Source organism: Haliaeetus leucocephalus, unplaced genomic scaffold (genome assembly GCF_000737465.1).
Source record: "Haliaeetus leucocephalus isolate CR32 unplaced genomic scaffold, Haliaeetus_leucocephalus-4.0 Scaffold577, whole genome shotgun sequence".
NCBI classification, from domain to species: domain Eukaryota; kingdom Metazoa; phylum Chordata; class Aves; order Accipitriformes; family Accipitridae; genus Haliaeetus; species Haliaeetus leucocephalus.
The window spans coordinates 3,103,374-3,126,365 of NW_010973013.1; the positions used below are offsets into that span (position 1 = coordinate 3,103,374).

General features: G+C 42.3%; 1 protein-coding gene across 1 annotated transcript in view; it reads left to right on the forward strand.

Annotated features, from left to right (window-relative positions):
- Positions 1–22,992, forward strand: part of ALK (anaplastic lymphoma receptor tyrosine kinase) — a 219,971-nt gene that overhangs the window by 185,012 nt on the left and 11,967 nt on the right. The window contains exons 11-22 of the mRNA XM_010577848.1: positions 2,318–2,480; positions 6,942–7,092; positions 9,591–9,722; positions 10,652–10,796; positions 11,660–11,842; positions 13,332–13,430; positions 14,388–14,540; positions 15,765–15,863; positions 17,623–17,809; positions 20,054–20,144; positions 21,075–21,139; positions 22,011–22,140. Of these exons, the coding sequence (XP_010576150.1) occupies positions 2,318–2,480; positions 6,942–7,092; positions 9,591–9,722; positions 10,652–10,796; positions 11,660–11,842; positions 13,332–13,430; positions 14,388–14,540; positions 15,765–15,863; positions 17,623–17,809; positions 20,054–20,144; positions 21,075–21,139; positions 22,011–22,140 (1,598 nt within the window). The remainder of the gene's footprint in view (positions 1–2,317; positions 2,481–6,941; positions 7,093–9,590; positions 9,723–10,651; positions 10,797–11,659; positions 11,843–13,331; positions 13,431–14,387; positions 14,541–15,764; positions 15,864–17,622; positions 17,810–20,053; positions 20,145–21,074; positions 21,140–22,010; positions 22,141–22,992) is intronic.

Consider the following 22,992-nt stretch of genomic DNA (forward strand, 5'->3'; position numbering starts at 1 on the left):
CAGATACCTGAGGAATGAGATTTATTTGAAGGGAGTAAATCATAAATACAAAGCTTAACCATAGCAGCAGTATCCACATGCTGTGGTCTGTCCTAGGTTTTATCACTTCCAGTTTACCACTTTGATTCTCTCATGTTTTGGACTTATTGTCCCCTTGAAGGTCACCTGCTTCTACCTTTGGGAACATGTTTGATGTTTCACCAGAGACATCTAAATGGCTTCTTATTGTTCCAAACGAAGACACTTACCTGCCTGCTTTACTAAACATATGTTTCAGTGCGGGTGGCTTAGCCCACTGGGATACTGCAGTGTTAAATCACTGTGATAGCTGACAGAATGAGTCTCTCGTCTTCCATTTTGTGTGAGATTTTGCTTTGGTTTGGGGTTTTTTTTGCAAGAATAAACATAAGTAACATCTGGTGCAAGACTGTCGATATCAGAGCTACTGAAGCATTTTGTTTAGGAACTTTTAGACCATGCTTGCTTAGGTGCTTTTCCCCTCTGACCTGTTGTTCTTGGGGTTTTTTGGGGGGGTGCATTAGAGTCAGAGGAGAAGAGGGGAAATCTTCCATTTGCTATCTACTTATTTTAAGACTTTATACTGCCACCCATTGCAGAAGGATTTGAAAAATTAGTAAGATAAGTATGTAAGTATCCATATAAAACAAATAACGATAGCAAAATTTCTAGAAGACACTTCCAGGGGAATTTTGGGGAGAGGTGGTGTAGATTTTGCAGTAAGAAGGAAGAGATTTTCTCTTAGCAGTACTTAGACTGGGACACTTTCCTAAAGTAGTAGTTTTACATTGCTTCTTGGAATAGCCAACACTCTATTACGAAGGGTTTTCAGAAATGCCAGCCACTTTATTTCTTAAAGTCCTGCCAAATTATTTGATCTATTTCATGCATTGAACTTTATTATAGGAAGGAATTTAGCTCAGCTTCAGGATTAGTTTGTGAAAAGGTAATTCAGACCTTGTGCCTGGCTAAACTAATGTGTTTCCTTGTATTTCTGGTGGGTGAACCCCTCCAGTGACAGTAATGGTAAAACTGCTAGCCTCTCTCATCCAGACACATGCAGACCATCATTTCTAGACCAGATCTGCTTAGACAATAGCTGCAAATTCCAAGAAGCAGATCAAGTTAATTCTCTGTCTGAGCTAATTAGTGCCATCACTGAAAGAGTCTGCATATGTTGTATTGCATTAGTGGAAGCTGGGTGGGAAAATGCTGCCCTTTGAGAAAGCCATAAGGAGGGCTAGCTGGCCCAACATAATTTGTAGAAATAATGTTCTTTAGGTGTATTTCAAGTATTTTGTCTTTAATGGCAGTAGAATTAAATAATGGAGTTTATTGGATTGTGTATATTAGCTTGTTAATAAGTATGAATGATAAATCATGTAATGTACATGAAAACTGCTTAGTCTACTTATTTTCCATCTAGATCTCAGTTTTGATTACATATGAAATATTTCCTGATATACTAGCAAATATGTTAGGGTGGGTTTTACAAGAGCATTGTGGTCTTACAACTGTGCTAGCCCTAATAATGAATCTTTAAGGAAAAGGATGGCATTTTCAACATCATGTATTCAAATTAAAAAATCAGATTTTTGAGGCACAAATCAGCAAAGGCTTGTTCTAGAAATCTATTTGTATGAGGCTAGTACTTCAAGTTGGTGAAAATGGCTGCAATGGGAATGCATTGATTTACACCCACAGATCTGGCCTAGAACATGCAGAGCTGAATGTTTGTTTTACAGGCCTCAGTTAGGTGTTTTGCCTTCTGAAGCTTAACTTGAATCTCTTGTGAGTAAATTATTCAAAATACAATTAGTTTATTGTTATGTTTTAAGCACTGAGATGATGTATTTACAGGGTTTTACCTAATTAACATCTGCTTTCCCATATAAAATAAATTAAATTATCAAATGTCTGTAGAAACTGAAAGGGCTAAAATGCACTAGTCTTGAGGTTATGAGCATGCACTTTAACAGCCCAGAGAGCAGAGCCCAAAACTGGGTGGTCTGTGTTGCATTTTGCTCTACTCTGTGATCTTTGCCTTTTTGAGCCTTAGGAAAAGTAAAGCTATGTTCATAGTTGTGATAGCTTTCAGGAGATGTAGATGAAAAGCTGCCAAATACTGAGTCTAATACAGCACTATGAGTCTTCTAAAAGAATTCTGTGAGTATCTGTTCTGGCTAAAACTTCAGGGGCCAAGTTCTTCTCTTGGTCCATCGAGAGAGTGAATAAAGAACAGAGCAGCTACTTGATCTTGGGATGTTGGGATCATGCTTTGTGTATGTCCTTATTTCAGATCACTGGTTATTCACAACATGTGGTGCCAGTGGACCCTATGGCCCCACACAGAGCCAATGCAACGATGCCTACAGAAACTCCAACCTCAGTGTGATTGTAGGAGCTGAAGGGATTCTCCAAGGCATTCAGATCTGGAGAGTACCAGCAACCAACACATACAGGTAAGAGAACCATCTCCAATTATCATGATGTATCTTTGCGTTCGAAACTTCCCCAAGCTGCAGGTACATGCTGGGCATATATGAAGTACCATATTCAGAAGTTTGGCCAGGTCTACATGTGTTTTACTTCTCCCTGATTCTGTGATTTCCAGTCCTTCCAGTCTCGGATTTCTTGTCTGGAAGATGCAACTTTTTGGTGAAAGACAGAAGAGAGAGAAACAACCACCTGAGGCAGACATATCTTTAGCCTAAATGGTAATGGGTTGGGAGAGCTCTCTAAGTAACCAAAAATTGAGTGTTTTGACCTCCCCCGGCCAAGGGGCATATGTATCCCATATGCCATCCATTGAATTCTGGGATCACAATGAGTTTGCTCACTCTCCACCTGGTATAGGAGGCACAATCATATGTGAGCATTTCTTATCAGACAGCTTGCATCAAGCTGTGCTCAGCATCTTGACTGTTTAGAATCTAGGCAAGGTAAGTTGAGCCTGTAAGCCTGGCTCACCGCTGTAGAATTGATTTTGGAACCCAGCCACCTAAATGTTAGGCTCTGTGATGCTGAGGGTTCTAATGCTTAAATCCCTCTGTGGAGTTATTTTCAAAGGGAGATGATCAGATACAGTTCAATGCCACTTAATCAGATTTTTACCAATCATTTTTTCTTTTTGCTCTTGCTGGGGAAAAAAGTACAATCAAAGTTTAGTTCACTGTATCTGAATGGTGACATCAAGCCACTACATGCATCAGTTTGTAAGCAGAACTGTCTGTTTGAATCAATGACTGTCTAGTGGTGGTTTTTTATGCAACATTCCGTGTTGAAACCAATGATGGTATCATGGATTTCAAAGCAGAACACTCCACTGAAGGCTTAGAACAAATTTCAGTTAAAACTTAGTGGCATCTTCTTTTTTTCTTTTTATTGAAAAAGAATGTTTATATTGAGGATAGATGTCAGTCTCTAACAGAAGTCTACTGCAAAGCAGTTTAGAGGAACTGGCTAGGCTAGGTGCAAGTTCTGCCTGAGTGCCTATTACCACAAGGATTGATGGTAATGAAAAGAACATTAATGATATTTTACTCAGCTATCAAAAATGAGTTGCCTGAGGTGAATAGAATTTTTCAGGACCGGCATTCAGTAAATATGGTTATAAACTATAGCCCAAAAGAGAAGAGGCAATAAACTTACAACATTTTCATTTCTTTAATATCACCCCCCAGCCCAAGAAGAGCCAGAATTCCAGTGCAACTGTAGGCAGATTTTTGCTACACAATACAAACCACACGTCCTGCAGGGAGGACCTGTCTATTCAAGTCCTATAAATGACCTAACAGACTTTTAGGTTCTGTATAGATAATAGATGGCTAATGTCATTGGTAACCTATATATAAATGGATGACATTCTCTTCTGCACCTCTTAAGGCTATAGTAGAGAATTCAGAGCCTGGGGAAAGGAGGAGGCAATTGTGGGCTTAAATTAACTTGACATCTTCCTGATTCTGGGCTGCTGAAGGGGCAGCAGTGTCCCCCAGTATAGCATAGCCCTAGGAAAATGTCAAGTTGCAATATCAATTCTAGGGCTTCCCAGAGTCTGGACCCACTGCCTGTATTTAGCTCTCCCCTGCAGGCCTGCTGCACTGTGGGTCCTGTAAGTTAGCTTGATAGCCATCTCCAGTATACCTGACCCAGAGATAAAATTATCCAGCTGGCTGTTGGGCTCTTAAGAAAGCTGTTGTTATGCCATATCACTGTGTTTACACTGTCTAATGTAGAGCAGTGAGTTACATTCCTGATAATTGCATAAGAAGGATACAGATCGTGTGAACATGAGGCAGAATATGCATTATTGAAGTGCAAAGACAGAAAGCTCAACTTTGCACAAAACCACCAGTACAAGTTAACCACAGCCAGAAAACCCCAGCATCTATGAAGGTCTGAGTAGGCTGCCACACACTGTAGGTGGCTTCATTTGAAGACTGGAATCCTACATGCTGATATGGACAAAATCATCTGGTTTGCTCCCATGGGACTGCACATTGTGTAACAATAAAGTTAGGCAATATAAAAGAATCTTTTTCTTTTCAGAGTTCCTTCTAAGCATTCAGAAGGTCTTGACATCCCATATCTAGGCCTATGATCAAGTATGAGAGAAGTGAACTGTAATAAATTACATGTTACCATCCATTATCCAAATTCTTTCCATTTTTAAAGCAAAAGTCTTTGGTCCATTTTGCTGAGTGCCCCATTTGTTGTCACCTCCACTGTCCTCTCTTTTCTCTGATCCCGTCTTGTAAGGTGCCACAAGAACACAGCACAGTGGAATGCAGAAAGGTGTCCTTCTAAGCTGGCCAGCCTAGGCACTGCATTTTCTCATAGTCTCAAAACTAGCTCCAGTGTTTCCCATGACCTGGCTACCCAGAGGTGGAATTTTTCCTCCAGCTCTGGTTTGCACAGCCAGTGCACTCTGCTCATCCTGATCCTTCCTGAAGATGCAGATTTCTTTTTCAGTTCCTACAAGTATCATAGTAAAAGAAAAGGAGGAAGACAGTGGAAAGTATTCCGTGTTCTGGTTATATTTACTCAGGGTGGTCTGAGTCTTTCTTCAGGGCCAATATGGTTAAATGGATTCCTCCTGTAAAAGAAAGTTGTGCCTAAGGAAAGGAATCCTACTAAAGCTTGAAGTCAAGATAATGCATCTGTTTAAATAGTGACACCCATTTTGAATAGGAAATGACTGTCACCTGAATCTACTGGGTTTTGTTTGTCTGCAGCCTTTGAATGAGGCCAAAATGGGATCTCCTGAACTTCCTGACATCATTGCTTGTATGCAAAATCTGTTCATACACAGAAAAATATGGCCCCTAATTGCAGCCGATTAGCCCTGCCAGCTTGCTGTGCCTGATAGTGCATCTCATTAGCCATTACAAAATTCTACAGCAAATCAACTCAGTCTTCAGATTCATGCAGCATCTGTTCAGGGTAGCCCAGTGCTGTGTCCATCACTTTTTCTGCTGGCTCCAGTGCAGCCTTACTGAGGAATGATTGCTTTGGTTATCAGCAGTGGCACGAACATAATCATGTCACATTGCAAGGAGCTAATGTGCTTTATGAGGCACTTCATGCTCCATAGTTGCTTTGACATCAGAACTGCTCCATGCTGGCTGCCTCAGAGCGGTATCGCAAGGTGAGTTCCTCACGCAAATCGTTAAGGCAAGTTGCTGGATGAAAGTGAGCTGGCTGCCCAACCTGTTCAGGGTGCTTATGCACGATGGGCACTGCTGGTTTGTTCTGCTTGTAGCCTGTTTGCATGCAGGACTGTGCTGGGCAAAGACCAACCAGGTGCTAGAGGAAAGGAGGAGTTAAAGCAGAGCACCTATACTGTAACTGGTCAGAAGCTGAGAGGAAGTTTTGTGTTCTCAGCCCTGCAGTCACTGTTTACATGCTCCAGGTTGAATTTTGCTCTCATGGAAATAGCTGCAAAGCTACTAATGTCAGTGGAGGATCACAAGCTTATTTCAGATCAAAATTGAGCCTGCTGTACCACCACTCACTTGCTCAGAAAGTTGAGTAACTCTGGTTTTTGTTGCAGCAGAGATGTGTGTTTTATCATGATTTTTTAAAGTGCTTTGAAATTCTTTGATAAAAGCTGCTTCAAGTATGTAAATTGTTTGTGTACTTAGAAAGGGAGAGGGAAGAGCTGAGCAATAAAGTAGTACAGCCAAATCTTTGGGTACATCAACAACAGGAAAGACCTCTGAATCTTGACTGCTTGAAATAAAAGTCCCAGAGCCTTAATTGAGACTGCAGCAGCCTGTGTATGCAACCTAGTCACTGCTGGCTGGAGACAGTGAGACGTTCATGGTGACTGTGAGTTTAGCTGGGGGACTTTTGCCTGCCTTGTTTATTGCAGGCAGTGTCGTGTCCATCTACTCTTCTGTATTCCTCTGGTCCTGGGAATTGGAGAGCTGTTTCCCATCTGGTCCATGCTACCAGGACCAGTTACGCTGTCTGCTTTCTCAGATCTCCCCCTGTCAATCTCCTGCTTAATGTTCTCTTTAGCCATATGTGCTGTACTTACCGGTCCTCCTGCTTCTGTTCTTTCACTTTATTGCTGCAGACCTCTCAAGGGTATGCCTTCTGGGAAACAAGATGTGTTTCATATATTAAAGTTTGAAACTACAGCGACTTGCTCACTCTGTCCTCAGCAAGTGTTTGCCCAAGAATCAATGTGAAAGAAGCTGTTTTGTAGCTACCCAGGTTCACAGGTCCATGTAGAACAGAGAACCTCAGTCTTCAAGCTTTGGGTTTAGATATATTTAGAGTATCAGGTCTTCAGGGCACAGCCCTGTGACATTGTATACAGTTCAGGTGTGCAAAACAGTGCCCAGAAGTGGTTTGTATTACCTTCTACCTGTCTGGGACAACATGGATGCCAGGCTCTTGTTTTCTGTTTCCTGCAGCATCTCAGGCTATGGAGCTGCTGGTGGGAAAGGAGGGAAGAACACCATGGTGCGGTCCCACGGCGTGTCTGTGCTAGGAATTTTTGACCTCCAGAAGGATGATACTTTGTATATCTTGGTGGGACAGCAAGGAGAAGATGCTTGTCCTAGTGTAAGTGATTGCCCTTTCTGTTTTGCCTTAATCCCTTCTATAAATACATGGAGTTTTGTCTGTTTACAGAGAAAAACATTGTCATTGAGGGATTTGGGGTTATACGGTTCAAGGGGTAGTAGCTACAGTTCTACTGTGAGGGTGCGAGCGTGAAAAGGTGAAGTACCATGTCACTGTGCTCACTTCCTCTTCAACGTTCAGGCCCCATTGATAATACACTACAGGTTCCTGATTGATCTGCGTATCTCAGAGTGTCCGTGTAGGTTTTCAGAGGGAAAAGACAACCCTGCCTTCCTTTCCTCTGGAGTTCAGTGTTCAGAGTTGACTTCACAGGGCTTTGTCTTTGCTCTGCTGTTGAGCCCAGCCCTGCCATTATCATAGTACTCTGCAACGCTGGAGGCACCCACCTCACGGGGCCTGTTTGGTTATTCTCTTTATGGGAATGGGAAAGACAAGTTAATCACTGCTTGGTCAGTTCTTAGGTTTGTGTTACTAACCAATCGTTGCTGCAAATGCCTTGACAGAAAGGCGCAGCTTCCACCATTTGCAGGCACAATAATCTATTAATTTGTTTAGTATTCTTTGGAGGGTGAGGGAATGGGAGATTCTTATGTAGGAAACTAAGCATTATCTGATGAAATTTCACCTACAGATTTGAGCTGGACATTTAAATGCTGTGCATTTCTCAACTGTTAGTGGCTGGCGTCCAAGAGATGAAAGCTTAGCAGTCTGTTACAGCAGAGAAAGGTTGAAGGATGTAGACAAGAAAGAGGGGTTCTCAAGGCTGGGTGCTGAAGTAAATAATGTTAAAACTGGAACTATACATATCTACAAAGAAACCATTAATATGAAGCCTCTTTGAAATGAGAAATGTCCTAACTCAAACTTCCATCTAACATCTATAACTAGGACATTCCAGCTGAGTGTAATATATGGACTCATTAAATTGCAGGCCACTGTAATCTTAGTGAGAATTTATTGAGTGCTAATGTAATTCTTTCATTGAGGCAAAGAGATTGCATTGACTTGTAGAAGGGACTTTTACTAGATTGGATTGTAATCAGTTATGTCTTTGCCATGAAGGATTATTTTTTTTTTAATTCAATTGTAATCTAGTGGTTCCTTTGGGTCATTGACTTTGTCGTTTTATTAATCATCCCCACCCAACTCCAAATCAATTAAGGAGAGGGAAGACTAGGGAAAGGAGGATTGTTTAGTTCCATAGGCAAGTCTGCACACACAAAATGGATGCCATTCATTCTCTGGCACAACCTAGGACACATTGTGTGGTCAACAGAATAATTTGTAACTTGAGGATGCTTTTATCAGGTTCCTCTTCCAAAAGAAAAGGACATATATGAAAGTAGAAGGAAGCAGAAGGTCAATCCTACTCTAACAACTGTTTGTGCATTTTTCCCTTAAAGTGTTGACTTAGTGGGTTCAGTGTGCATAACAAGATAGTGTTAGGGAGATGAAACTATAAAGTAAAATAAGCTAGAAGCAAAGCTTGCAGCTTACAAATACTCACAGCAGAGTCCTGCTTGTCATGCACTTCTGTGCTCCAATTTAAAATTGAAGCGACAGTTACCTCTCTTAGGTCACAGTCCAGAAGTACTTATAAATGATGGTTTAATGTTGTGTTTGAAATCAGTTAGTGAATTCAGTGATTTGCCTAATACAGAAGGTTCACTACATTTGGTGCTAATTGGTGGAGGGGAAAAATGCTAAGTAGGAAATACGGAGGCTTTTTAGTGAGGTATTTTCTTTAACATCAATCAAAGGTGGGATTGCAGCTCTTTTGGTAGGTTTTGAACTAGCTAGCACTGGTAATTATAGTAAAATTGCTGCTACAGCGTAAGTGTCAGATCAACATCAAAACTTGCTTGGAAGTCTAGATAAATATTAGGTGGCTAGTCTATGCTGAGCCCATTGCTACTGTCCATGCTATGACTACCTAGGTTAAAGCTAGCTCTAGTACATCTACGTTAGCCACCAATACACCTTAGTTCTGGATAGATGCATGTTGGCTGCCTGGCCCCAACCAACAGGGCCCTGGAAGAGGAGTAAAGAAACTTGGGTTCTTTCTATGTCTCTGCCATTTGGCTGTTGCATGTCATGGGGTAAGTCACATCATCACTGAGTTACTCCCTTCCCCTACTTGTGAAATACAGATAGTTAAAGCTGGGAAGTATTTGCAGTAAATTCTGCTACATCTTGTATGTTAAAAGTTTATGGAGCTGTTTACTATTTACAGGGTAATAGATATCAGCACTGAGCTTGCTTCAAAGTAATTCAATTAAAATGGCAACAAGTTCTTCTGACAAAGGTTGAAGCAAAAAGCGAGATTCTTCTAGAAGAGCATTCACTTGCTTCCTCCTATATAGTTTCACTGGAGGACAATTTATTGGTTTGGGAGGGTGAAGGGTCCACAAGGCCTGTGCGTGTACAAGGACATGGAGATTTCTTACCAGAATTCAGACCTGGTCTTCTGTTTGCAGACTAATGATGTTATACAGAAAGTCTGCATTGGAGAGAGCAATGTGATTGAAGAAGAGATACGTGTGAACAGAAGTGTCAAAGAATGGGCAGGAGGAGGTGGAGGCGGGGGAGGTGCAACTTACATATTTAAGGTATGGAAACGTAGTCCCCGTGCACCTTCAGCACGAACATATCCCACCACTTGCCTCTAGTATCACAGCCTGAAATATCTGAGAACCCTTTATATACCTCTCGGAAGGGTCCACAAAGTGAGCTGTGGTTATCTTTAATTTCAGGTGATAGCTGTAGAGAGCTGAGCTGACCCTTCACACTTGTTAGAACTGCTACACAGTTTGGCCACGCTTGCTTCAGTGGCTTGGAGTTTCCTTTGCAGACATAATAGTTTGAATTGGATTTTTTTCAATGCAAGCTGAGATGCTGAAGTGTAATTCTACAGCAAAGGGCAAATTCCACAGGACTTTATTCAAATCTATCATTGTAGAACATTAGACTTGAGCTATGCATTTGGCCTATATGGTGCAATGACAAGAAAAGTTGAGGATAGCCTGTGTGTTTTCTGTTGCCAACCCTATAGCTGGGGACCACTGATCTTTTCTGTCATGTACTAGCTGAGAGACAGTACTCGTTCCAAACACTGTTTTCAGGCATTAACAATATTCTTAGATCACCCAGCTTCTACATAATTCTACATAACTGCATGCTCAGACAGTTTCCAGTGTAACAGTCCTTTACCAGTGGAGGCACCATATTGTGCTATTCAGAGCAGTGCTCCTTAGCTGTTTCATTTGATGAAAGTCATCACACAGTAACATTACAAGCTTTCTAAGAGCCATCAGTGCTGTAGGTGCAATTCATAGAGCTACTGATGCCACTGTTCTCTATTGCAGAACTTATCATTAATTTTTGGATGTGGGTGCATAAATAATGCAATGGTAATTTGTAGTGCTGAGCAGTCCTAGATGCCTGCTTAGTGCAACATGCAGTAACTAGCATGTGGTTGAACTTCCATTTGTGTGCCTGACTCAGTCTGAATACTGCCTTTATTTCTAAATTTGTTAAGATGGAGAATGGAGAACCAGTCCCCTTGATAATTGCAGCAGGAGGTGGTGGCAGGGCCTACAGGGCCAAAACAGACACATTTCATCCAGAAAGGCTGGAGAATGATTCCTCTGTTCCAGGGTTGAATGGAAATTCAGGAGCTGCAGGTAAGGAAAGTTTATTCTTTTTAAGAAAACATCTGGGAATATGTGGTACTCCCAGATTCCTTCTCACAAGGAGGTGAGGCAAAACTCATGAAATGCAGTTCAGAGGGAACCTGGAAGTATAACAGATGCATATAGGATGTACCACAGTGCAGGTTACTTGGCCTAAATAAGGGTGTCAGAGATGGTATAGCTGTAGCAATGGCAACATTCTCCCAAGATAATGTAGTACCTCTCATAAGCAAAGTTGTCTGATTTTTGATGTAAGAGTTTGCAGTGCCGATGTGGCCATCCTGCTCCCTGCCCTGTTTTGTGCTACGTAGACATACTCACAGTTTCCCTGGCTTATGCAGAAAGAGCATAATTGCACCCTGGCTAGAAGTCTCTGTGAAGAGACCTTGGACTGAACAACCAGCAGAGCTGATAGTGAGTCACCGGTGAGTATGTTGTATTTAGAGCGGGGCTGGGACAAGTTTTCACATCCCTTTCACTAAATTCCTTTTGTTCCACTTCAGAACTGGCATAGGGTTTTTTTAAAAGTATTTTTTGCAAAGAGACGGGGAAGGCTCTGTAAGCCAGAAACAAGTGGTTGGAGAGTAGGCAGGGATGTCTTTTTACATTTTTCATAGAAAATACTTGTCCTTGTACAGTAGGTGAAAAGAGGTGCAGATGATTAATGTGGTCAAAAGCCTTACAGAAAGGTCACTGTAGCACTGTGTAACAAGCACATCCCCTCTTCTAACCAAGGCATGAGATTCTTACTTTCAGCTGAGGTGCTTTTAAGGAGTGCTTGTTCTGCAGATCCCCGCAGTGTTTTTACACAGAAATAACCCTTACCTGTGCCTTTTCTCTTCTCTTAACTGCAGGTGGTGGAGGTGGCTGGAATGATAACACTTCCTTCCTGTGGTCAGGAAAATCCTTGCTGGAAGGTGCTACTGGAGGAAGATCCTGCCCCCAGGCCATGAAGAAGTGGGGGTGGGAGACAAGAGGGGGTTTCGGAGGGGGTGGAGGGGGGTGCTCCTCAGGTGGAGGAGGCGGAGGATATATAGGTAAAGTGGCTTCGTGTTCAAGGTGTCCCTTCCCCTCCTTTAGTGCTAATGGTCAGCAAAACGCTGATAGATAATTCTCCTGTAGCTGGCATATTTGACTGTTATGTACTAGTATGTCTGTGTGTTGCCTTTTTAGCAATAGATGAACGTATGGCATATAGTCTTCGAGCAAATAGCCAGATGTCAGTCCTTCAGCTGTAATCCTGGCTTTGCACTCTGAAAAATGTGCCATCAAGATCCTGCTGTGATTCTTGACCCTTCCATTTTGGGGTTATAGTGCTGAAGAAGGAGGAGCCACAGGCTATGTGCTCCCATTGCCAGCACCTGTGTTTTGAGGACGTTGGTCCTGGAGACTGGCAGCCAGGCTTTATGCCAGGGGAAAGATGCAGCTTCTTCTACCCTGCCCTGCTGTGGGTGGGCCTTGGTCCTGCGCAGGTGGTCTCTGGGGGCAGAGGCTCAGGCTGCCAGCCAGGACCCCTCTTAATAATGTCGGTGGTGTTGACTTCAGTCAACAAGGAGCTAATTGCACGTGCTGCGGGTCTCAGGACAGCTGTCAGATGGCATTATGTTGATTATAACTGGTGTGGGCCAGATTCAAGATCTCTACTAACCCATAATCTCCTGGGCCACATAGTTTCTTCAGCCATCTGCGCTGTGGTGGACTTTTTAACCCCTGGTTCTCCACAGCTTAAATCAAGTGTATGATAGACTAGAAATCCTGAGAAGTAATCAGTTTAAATGATTAAGTGCATGTTTTGTACCAATGTTACTGTGTAATGCTTCTTTTTCCAACAGAATGCTTCACATGACATAATTTTAATTTTGCTGAAGATGGTTAAAGAGGAAAAGCCATTTTGGGGTGGGGTGGGGGAGTCTTTGCATGCTTGTAGTACAAAATATATGGCCCATACTGTGCTTCTAATATCTTCTATGTATTGCCCATACTTTCCTCCTGATATGTTCTATATGCCCAAGCACAAATGAGCAACTCATAAATTCCTTCAGTCCCCACTCCTGGTGGACCACCCTGCTTTCAGGGTGCAAAGGAGAGGAAGGATATCAGATTATTCGTTCCCTCTGCTGACACAGTACATACCTTGATCAGCAAGGGTACTGAACTTAGCCCTTGAGTACTGGTGTTTTCCAGTCTCCTGGCTACATTAATTTTAAGAAGGGCTTATATGTTTCACAGCACCCATATAGTTAAAGATGAAGTTTGTGCCTTAGTTTGCAACAGTCTGCCTAAAACAGAGCTAAGAAATTGATTGTCACAAGCTGCTGCTATTAAATTGAACTTCTAGAGATAAAAGACCAGTGGTTCATGCCACAACTTGCTAAGTGTTCCCTATATGTCAAATACTTTGATTTATTCTCTTTTCTCATTTGGATGCCTCCCTAAATATGCTGAAGTCATGCATGTTGCAATGCTTATCTGTATTTTAGTGCCAGTGCGCCTCAGTCTGTTAAGGTGACTTCTGGTTTGATGTAGGTGGCAATGCTGCAGTGGACAATGACCCAGAGATGGATGGGGAGGATGGTGTGTCCTTTATTAATCCAATTGGTACTTTATACACTCCAGCACTTAAAGGTATTCATATTGGTCAGAATTCTTCTAGTGGGCTTATTTCATGTTAAGAATAGTTTGCATCTGTAGGACACTTTACAATCCTTTGGGTACATCATGAACATGAGGAGGCAGAAACATAGCGTAACAAAGTCCAATGGAGAATAAACACAAGTAACAGGAAGAAAGCAGGCGGAGTGAACATCAGGGCTATTAGAAAACACTTCCCAACAATATAGTCTACCAGCCTATAGAATAATTTTGGCCAAGAAAAGTGGTAACAGAGCCTCATAGTTCAGATAATTCAGGGAAGAAACAGACAAAGCACCTGACTATTCACTAACAAACATGTTCCTTAGAGCATCCCTCAGCAAAGTATTCAGGTTGGACCAGGGTGTTTCTAGAGAAAACAGTGCAGTGCTGCCTAGCAGTGTGTGGGAGTGATAAATACTGCCACTCCAGCTTATGTTTGCCCAGAAGTCAATGTCTTGAATATGTTTGCAATGTGTTCAGAAAATACAAAAATATCTTATTTGCTAAAAAAAAATATGTTTGCTTTAGAAGTATTTTCAAACAGAGTTGCACTCTGGCCTGATAGATTCAGCCAAAAAGTTTTGGAAGCGTTGCAGTGCTTGATCTCAGAGGGAATAAAGGTCAGGAAAGAAAAGGGTGAGCCCCACGGACCACCGAAAGGGCAAGTTTCCCTTAGCCTCAGCAGCAGCCTCATGGCTAACCTGGCAGGGCTATCTGCTCAAAGAGAGCCAGTGCACCTCAACTGCAGTGGGGCTAATTTAGCTGGATGTTATTTTCTACATGAGAAAAGGACAGAACCTATGGAAGGTGGAGAGAAATCAGTTTCTTAGATGGGGTCTAACCTGCCACATCTGGCAATAGTGACCACCCTGTTTCTGTGAGTGCCCAAGGGAATGATGTGAATGATCTCTACAGTAATTAACTCAGCTTCTTTCATTCACTCCCTAGTGACAGAGGGGCATGGAGAGGTGGATATTAAGCTGCATCTTAACTGTAGTCACTGTGAGATGGACGAGTGCCGTGTTGATCTTGAGACTCAAAAAGTCATTTGCTTTTGTGAGCCAGGCACAGAGTTGGCTGAGGATGGTGTGTCTTGCATAGGTAAGTAGATGTATGGGGTAGGCTGCTAGTGTGTGAAACAGAAAATGCATGGCAAAAATCTGTAGTTTGGACTGTAAGACATCCTGAAAGTGTTATCTAGTCTTTCTTAAAACTGGCTTCTGTTGAATGTTACCTTCTTTCTTGCTGGTATATGCTGCAGAGTTAGTTTGCTAGGATATAGACACATGAGTGCTGAGGAGTGGTGCACAGAGAAGCATTGCTGGTTTGATTTACAGTGTACGTTTGGCATACTGGGCAGAACTGAGGAGAGTCAAATTTTGCACCTGATTGTGCTGATGCTCGCATTCTGCTCTGAAATCATGAAAATTTGCTCACTGAAGGAATCTTCCAGCTAAACTTAAATTCCAGGTCAGTGCTCTTAAGAACTAGAAAAATGTACAAGGTGAAGGAGAATATAATTCCTGTGGATTTGGACATAAAAGGTGCAGGTGCAGCATCTATAAGAAATTCTGCATGAGATCTCGTCGACCAAAACTAAAGATAGTGCCTGTACTTGCCTTACTTGAAAAACCAAGTGCTTAGACCTCCATTACTAGGTTTCCTTCATGTTCTTGCCCAGCAGTTAGAGCAAGTGACTCCAGGGTTTCAGAATCCTGCTCTCAGCTTTGTCACTGGCATGGGAAAATTATTGTGTATTTTTACCATTCCCATCTTGTGAAATGGGCAAAAAGCACGGTCATTTTGCCAGGGTGAAGTAAACCTTAATAGGTGGTCATTGAATGCCTTGTGGTCCCAAGTGAGGATGCAGCTATGGAATACTTTGTACTACACTTACTGTTATCAGGTTTTTCTGCCTGGATTAGATGCATTTAGGAGATGATATATTGCAGTCCTGCTTCTGCTTTTGCTGTGATTTGGCATTGATAGCAGCACTTTAACCCTGGCAGTGTAATGTTCTTTCCACCTCCCCAACCTCCTGCCCCTGGGTTTTATAGTCTTGTTTTCATACCCAGCGAATGCACATGTTAATTCACTGATAGCAAACCACCTGTTTTAATGGGTTGATATTAATTGAGGAAAGTGAAACAATGAGGTATTAGAGGTCATAGATCCTGAGAACTGATCATGCCAGAGGTTGCTCCTACACTATAGGAACAGCAGATGAGTAAATGGAAGGAGGAGCAGAAAAATCTGCCTGCAAAAAGTGACTGCTGGAAGATCATTTCAGACACAAAATTCCTTCTTCTCCTGCTTCTATTACAGCTGAGCCGGTGGTTCATCTCCCTCTCTCCTTGATCTTGTCTGTAGTGACTTCAGCATTGGTGGCTGCTCTAATTTTGGCTTTTTCAGGAATCATGATAGGTGAGTGTTTCTCTGCAAAAGATATTTTCATATGAGGGCTGGATCTGAGCCAGGGATAATTGGTCCCTGGGAGGCAAAAGGATTCAGATTTTTAGCTACTGCTGTATTTAATGACACCTTCCCACACACACGCCTTAACTTCAGATTTCAGTAGTTGTTTCTAACCACAATGACCAGTTTGAGGAGGTTTCAGTTACTGACTGCATCTCGAAAGAGACATTATTGCTTGTGTTGTAGTGTAAAGCTGTCAGAACACAGCTGCCACTGGTTTTCTGAGAACTGTTGGTGCTTAATGCATAAAAGCAATCTTCTTTATTTGTGTGCCTATATACAGATTTAGCCTCTTACTGTATGACATTTAAGTTTGAAATTCTTGCACAGGTTCCCCTTTTACAAACTGCTACTTAGTAGGATGTGGGAATTCTTGGCATCTTTATTTGAAATTCTAAAAGGTATTTTTCACCCTTTCATTTTCTTATTTTAAACAATTGCTCACCTGCATTTGATTGCAAGCAGAATAGATTTGAATCAGTGAAAAGCAGCCAGGGATTCAAACCACAGCTCTGCCACCTTTCTTTGTCCACACTGTATATAATCTGGGGGAGGGGAGGGATGTACCCAGAGCCGCAAACGGCAACTATTAAATTAGATTTGCGCAGCTGTTTCAGTTTTAAGAATTTCAGGAGTTATCAGTTGCACACACATGGTCCTACATGTATGATTTCTGGCCTGACAGTGCCCCTTTAAAATTACTAATTACTTCTCAGGGGGTGGAAGAGTAATCCTCTTTCCATCCAACTAGCCTATCATTGCCATCTCAGGAAAGAGCAGCGATTTAAAAAAAAATCAAAGCAAAAGCAATGAAGAGGAAAATGGAGGACAGGAAGGGTTTGTGGATAGGTCATTACATCCATCTGCCTTTGTGAGTGCATGTTTACCCCTTAAATTCTTCCCCTGAGCAACATCTGCTGGAGAAGATGCAATAGCTATTACCGTCACAGTCTTTGGGCTCAATCCAGCTCCCACAGAAATCAATAGTAAGGGTAATAGTGATTTAACCTGCTCACGATTGGCATCTTGCTTTGAAAAAAATACTGCAATATCAATTACTATTTCAAGGAACATCCACAGGATGTCTTCTTTCAAGGTGTAATTTCTAATGACATTTCAGAAGTATTAGTGAAGTGATTCAAAGAATATAACACTACCATAAAATGATTTCAAATTTAGTCCAACTCTGTTTTTTAGAAACAGAGGAAGTTTTGCAAAATGAGCTAGTTTTCTATGTTTTTCTGAGGTAACAGTTTAGTCTATCCATTTTGAACAATATGATGCAATAATGTATTTCAGATTTTAGTCACTTCTGCGTGATTTAGGAAAGTAGTTTGCACCCCAACTCCCTCAAGCTTGGAACTGGACTCATACTTGGGAGGTCCAGTTAAACTAAATAGAACAAAACAAAAATCTCAGAACTGTGAAATCAGAGATCTCTGCAAGTGAAATTTATTTTACTTCTTCCAAAGTGTTCATGAGCAAGCCTGTTTCTTCATAAGATGTGTAAATCAAAGGTTCCTGCATAACTTCAGATTCCATTTTCTGTCTGTAATTATCTGACATACAGAAATATGACAATGTCACTGTCTGGTTTGATTCACTGAAATTTGGCCACACAGCAAATTCCAGTGAGACACGCTGCACGGCTGCTGTCCTGTTCCAAAGTCAGTCTGTGTCTCTGGTTTACTGTGTTCTCCATATTTAGTATATCGTCGGAAGCACCAGGAGCTACAAGCCATGCAGATGGAGTTACAGAGCCCAGAATATAAACTGAGCAAGCTGCGTACCTCCACTATCATGACAGACTACAATCCCAACTACTGCTTTGCAGGAAAGACCACATCCATTAGTGACCTCAAAGAGGTGCCTCGAAAAAACATCTCTCTCATCCGGTAAATTCATCTTTTCCTTCCCCACGCTTCATACTATACACTCACATATGCTGGCTCTCTTACACAGATGTGAACTCTATGTCTTTGTGCAGGCCCATACAAATTCTCATGCACTTCTAGACTTATGCCCCTTTTCATAAGAAAGATGTGAAGCTGCAGTAGTTAGGCTGGGTGGAGGGGACTAGACTTTGGCAGTCTCCTCGACCTTTTACAGGTGCAGTGTTAATCTTCTGGGATTATGAGAGGAACTGAAGAGTCATCACCAGTAATTCAGACACATCTTTTGCAGACTGTGCAATGAATGGCCCATTTCCAGTATCAACTGATGAAATGATGGGAAGGCTGAGGCTTGTAGGAGGCTCTTTTGAAGTCTTTGATGGAATCTTTGGTAAAGACAGACATCCTTAAGTACAATAGCAGGAAAAGCGATGGGTTTGAGACTGCCAGACAGTATTAAAAAGACAGGAATATAAAGCCAGCAGGATAGTCATGTCTAGATCAGAACTTCTGGAAAGTTCGAAATAGTCTCTTAAGAAAAACTTGAAAATTCAGAGTTCTTTGCCACCTCGCTCTACTGCAGGATACAGTGCATGCTACTTGTTAATGTGACATTACCCTGGTACCATGCACTTTTACACAAAAAGCCAAGAAGTGGAAGCAGGAGAGCTTGGAAGACTAGGGAGCTTACAGTGCTAAAAAAGGTGACGCTCAGAGCAGTCTATGCAGTCTGCAATGTTTTGCTGTCTCTTATCTCATTCCCCCTTACCTGCACATCTGTAAGGACTGCATCTGTAAGTTCCCAGTGTACCCTGTGCTGCTGCTGCCTTTGTCACTTGGGCTCTGAAAGAATTTTTGAAGTGTGGCAAGCTGCAGAGAGCAGAAGATACAGCTGGGAATTGATAAGGGCAGGGAAGGTGGACTTTTTGGGAGGAGGGCGAGTTATGAGCTGTAGAGATCTGTTTTATACCGTCAGTTTGTAGTAAGTTGGTCAGGCGTAACCAAGAATAGTGTCTCAAGCTGATACCTACAAAATGTTATTAAAAGAAGTGGTTGAGTCACAGGCAACGCAAGTCCTCACTGTGGTTTCACTGCCTGGACTGGTCTTTAGCCTGGCAAAACTACACAGAGCTTATGCAACAAGAGAGCGGATTGCTCTTAGCACCACCTGTCTGAATGGACAGGAGGGCAACAGCCCATGCAAAAACAGGCCACCGATAGACCAGAGAACAGAATCAGTGCGGCTCTCAGGCCAGACCTGTCTCTACCAGAAAATTGCGTGTTGTAGAAGAGAGCCTTATTGAGAGCCTTTTACCTGGACCAAGATGCAGGAATGTCTCTTAGAGGCTTAGACTACTACTGCCCAATGTGCAGCCCATGTAGGGTTAAGAGGGACTCAGGATCTGGGATGCAGCCTCGTTCTCTGCCAGAGTTCACTATGTCATTATGACATGCCACCTATGTGTTACAGCTGTTGTTGTACCAGTTGACTTAACGTTAGGTGAGTGAAGACTGAATAGACAGGTATGCAAAATCGGTATCACAAGGACATAGGACAAGATCTGTTGTGTGATTACTTTAATTCCTTTCTCTTTTTCTTGTACCCTTATTCAAAATAAAACTGTAAATTTCATAATATGATCAGTGCCAGAAACGATTCTCAGCATGAATTCCTGGAGCCAAGTGTTTTCCAAAGCACTAACATCACCATTTACTGGCTAAGGTACTTACCTAGAATCACAGAATAAATCAGGAAAAGATACTTGGTTTAGAATTCAGGTCCTTTGAGAACCATTGTGCTTCCTAGTTTCTTGTTCAATGTTTTCTTTAATGGTGATGCATAAACATCATGGGAACTGTTAGTGTGTTTAGGGTGTGGGAACACCGAGACTTAAGACCTGTCTTTATTGACCTGTTTTGGAGCGCCCACCACTAGAGCATTGACACCAAAGCCATAGAAGCGTGCTATCTATTACATACTGCAGTGCCAGCAGCTTGATTTCACTGGGGACCGTTGACTTTTGAGGATTGCATTCCCTACCAATTAAACACATTGTAGGTCCAAGAAAGATCACATCAAGGTCTGGTCCCCCACATAGTGTGAGGAGTGGCATTGTCAGTGTCAATATCCAGTTCTCCCTGTTTCACTGCCATGAAAATTGTGAGCCCGTTCTGTGAGCTGTGACCACAGTGTTATAATGTGTGTTCTCTGTAGTAAAACCTTCTTGTCTTCTCTGGTCTGTCCAGGGGTTTGGGCCACGGAGCCTTTGGTGAGGTATATGAAGGTCAGGTGGCAGGGATCCCCAGCGACCCCACTCCCTTGCAGGTGGCTGTGAAAGTAAGTGACAGTGTATGAGTTATCATGACGGTTTCATGCACCTTTCACCCAAGAGTCCCAATGCATTATAAAAATGAAGATGAATTAAGCGTTACTATAGTACTGAAGGATGTGGCTAGAAAGGTTGCTGCTCTGTTGCAACACTTTAATCCATCATAGCAATGGTGCAGCTTGTAGCACATGGGCTTGTGAGACTATTAAAAGAGGACTGTAAGTAGTAAATAGGCAAAGATTTCCCATACAGCTGCAGTAGGCTGCAGGTATGAGAAATAAATCCATCCTCTGTCCATCCTCCACATGCTACACCTGATGTGGTAATCTGTCCAAAGCCTTTGAGTCAGAGGCCAAAAGTCTTCACAGGGCCAAGAGCAGCTGGCACGTACATCAAAGAGCCTGCAGGTAGGAGATGGCTGGCTTTCCAGGAATCTCACCACTCCATTATAGGATGGATATGCACTGGATGTGAAGCTAAATCCTAAGAGACCCTGGTAGGGTCCAGGCCTTCAGCAGCCTAGCTAGCTTGTTTTCTCCTAGGGATTACATAGCAGCACAGTCCTACTGCTAGTTAGAGTTCATAGTCTTGCTAGGAGGTAAGAGTGTTGAACTGTCAGACAGCTCAGGCACTGTGGTCTCATTCTTCATCCTCTGTACAGCAGAGACCCATATATTGAGCACTGTTTCCTGTACACTCTGGGCTATTTCCTTTGCTGGGAGGAGGATGACAGTGGTGTTGATGGGCCATGTGTTCTGATCTTTACCTTTCAACAGGCTTCACAGTCTAGTTTAGTAATGCTCTAGCTATTATCTTAGAGTGAGGTTTCTTTTAGAGAAATAAGGATTGCTGCAGACAATGTTAGTGCTTTTGATGGTGCCAGGTGTTCTACAGAGTTTAAATATCTTCTCCTTGTCAACCTGTTCTTTCTTTTCCAGACGTTGCCAGAAGTGTGTTCAGAGCAAGATGAGCTGGACTTCCTCATGGAAGCTCTCATTATTAGGTGTGTATAAATAAGATGAACAGCACTTTTGTAGGCTTGCAAAGCCCAGCACTGTAAAGAAAAAAGGTGCTTTGAGACGCGATACCCATGCAACATATCTATACAGTAGTTTTGGCACATGGCTGTCAGTATTTTACAGAGGATAGGATTACCATCCTTTTCTATTCTTCTTACAAATGAGGAGGCACCAGATGATTAAGGGCTAAATTTTCAAGAGGGTCCACACTGGTTTTCATTCCTTTAGGCCCAGTTTTCAGAATTGATAATAGGATCCTTTCATTTCTCTTAGGGATCAGAAAATGAGGTAAAAACAAACCTTAGGAGTTTGGCTTGACTAGTCAAAACTAACAGATGGCATTGACTTAATGCTGCTGTCATGTCACATGTCAGTGACTGAGTCCTAGAATCCATGGAAATAGTTTCCCATCACATTGAGGTCTGGAGAAATAAGGAAGTGTTAGAGACTAGACCTGGAGGAATATCCCCTACATAAGCAGATCCCTGTGTTACTATGTTATTTGAAACAACTCTGCCCTAGCCCAGCTTCTGCCCCTTGGATAGGGAAATTAGGAGCAGAGTTTTCTCTGTTATCAGACATTCTCTGCTTCCTATGGACCACAAGTCTTGCTGTAGCCCAAAAAGGATGGAGAAATAGCAGCCAAAAGCCACTCCTTCCCCACCTCTGTTTCTGCACTATGCAGACAAAGAGTGCAGGGGTAGCACTTTAGCTTTATCCAGTTACCCTACCTTTGTGATTTTTTAATTTCGGGGGGGGGGGGGAATTCCCCACAGCAAAACATTTTGATTCTTTTCTGCAATTGTGCTTTTTGGATCAAAGTTGCTCCATAATTGAGTCTCCCTGTCTCCACAGCAAGTTCAACCACCAGAATATTGTGCGCTGTATCGGGGTGAGCTTGCAGGCACTGCCCCGTTTCATCCTGCTAGAGCTCATGGCTGGAGGTGACCTGAAATCATTCCTGAGAGAGACACGGCCTAGACCGGTAAGAAAAGAGAAAATTGAATTTTATTTAGTAAGCTGCTGCCACAAGGCAAATACATAACTATAAAAGAGCTGATCCACGCAGCTACTATTTCCCAGCATGTTAGAGGGTCAGAAAATTTCTGTTGCTGGAAGACCACAGTGGGGCCAGGACACAGATGTATAGAGTACAGATGCTGCTGGGTTTATGCAAAGGTACCTCATCCCTGGACTTTGCTAGATAGCATTGCAGATACTATCTAAAGAAAGAACAAAATCACAGTTTAAAAAAAAGGAAGTTAAATTCTACTCTCACCTTCCTCACACCAGCTGTGGGCGGGTTAGGGGGGAAGCATTGACCTAGTAATGATAAATCCGTTGTTTAAACTGCTGATCAGGTGCATTTCTGTGGATATCTGTCAGTGCAAGTTTGACATAGGCAAGGAGAGAATCCAGCCTGGAGCTGTTGACTTAATAGCAAATATCTTTAGTCCAGAGTTTTAAAGATTTTCCCACTGAAATCAGCGTCAATAGGAAATGACAGTCCGTTAGAAATGTTGAGAAATAAACTATGACTTCTAGAGAGGAATCAGTATTTCAGAAGAATAAAGTTTGCTCTGAGTCCCTGGATCAGAAAGGCACCCAGATGTTGTTGAAGTTTAGTACCAGGGCCCAGCTTCATACTTTGTCTCTACATTACTTTGGCACAGGGGAAAATGCTGGATTTTATCAGTACAAGAGAGACGCAAATTGGGTCTAACAGATATAAATAAGATTCTTCCTCAAGGCATCTGGAAACAGATTGACTTTCTGTTTTTTCCTTGCAGTCTGGTTTTCAGACATATAAAATGGTCTGTGTTGCTCAGGAGCACTG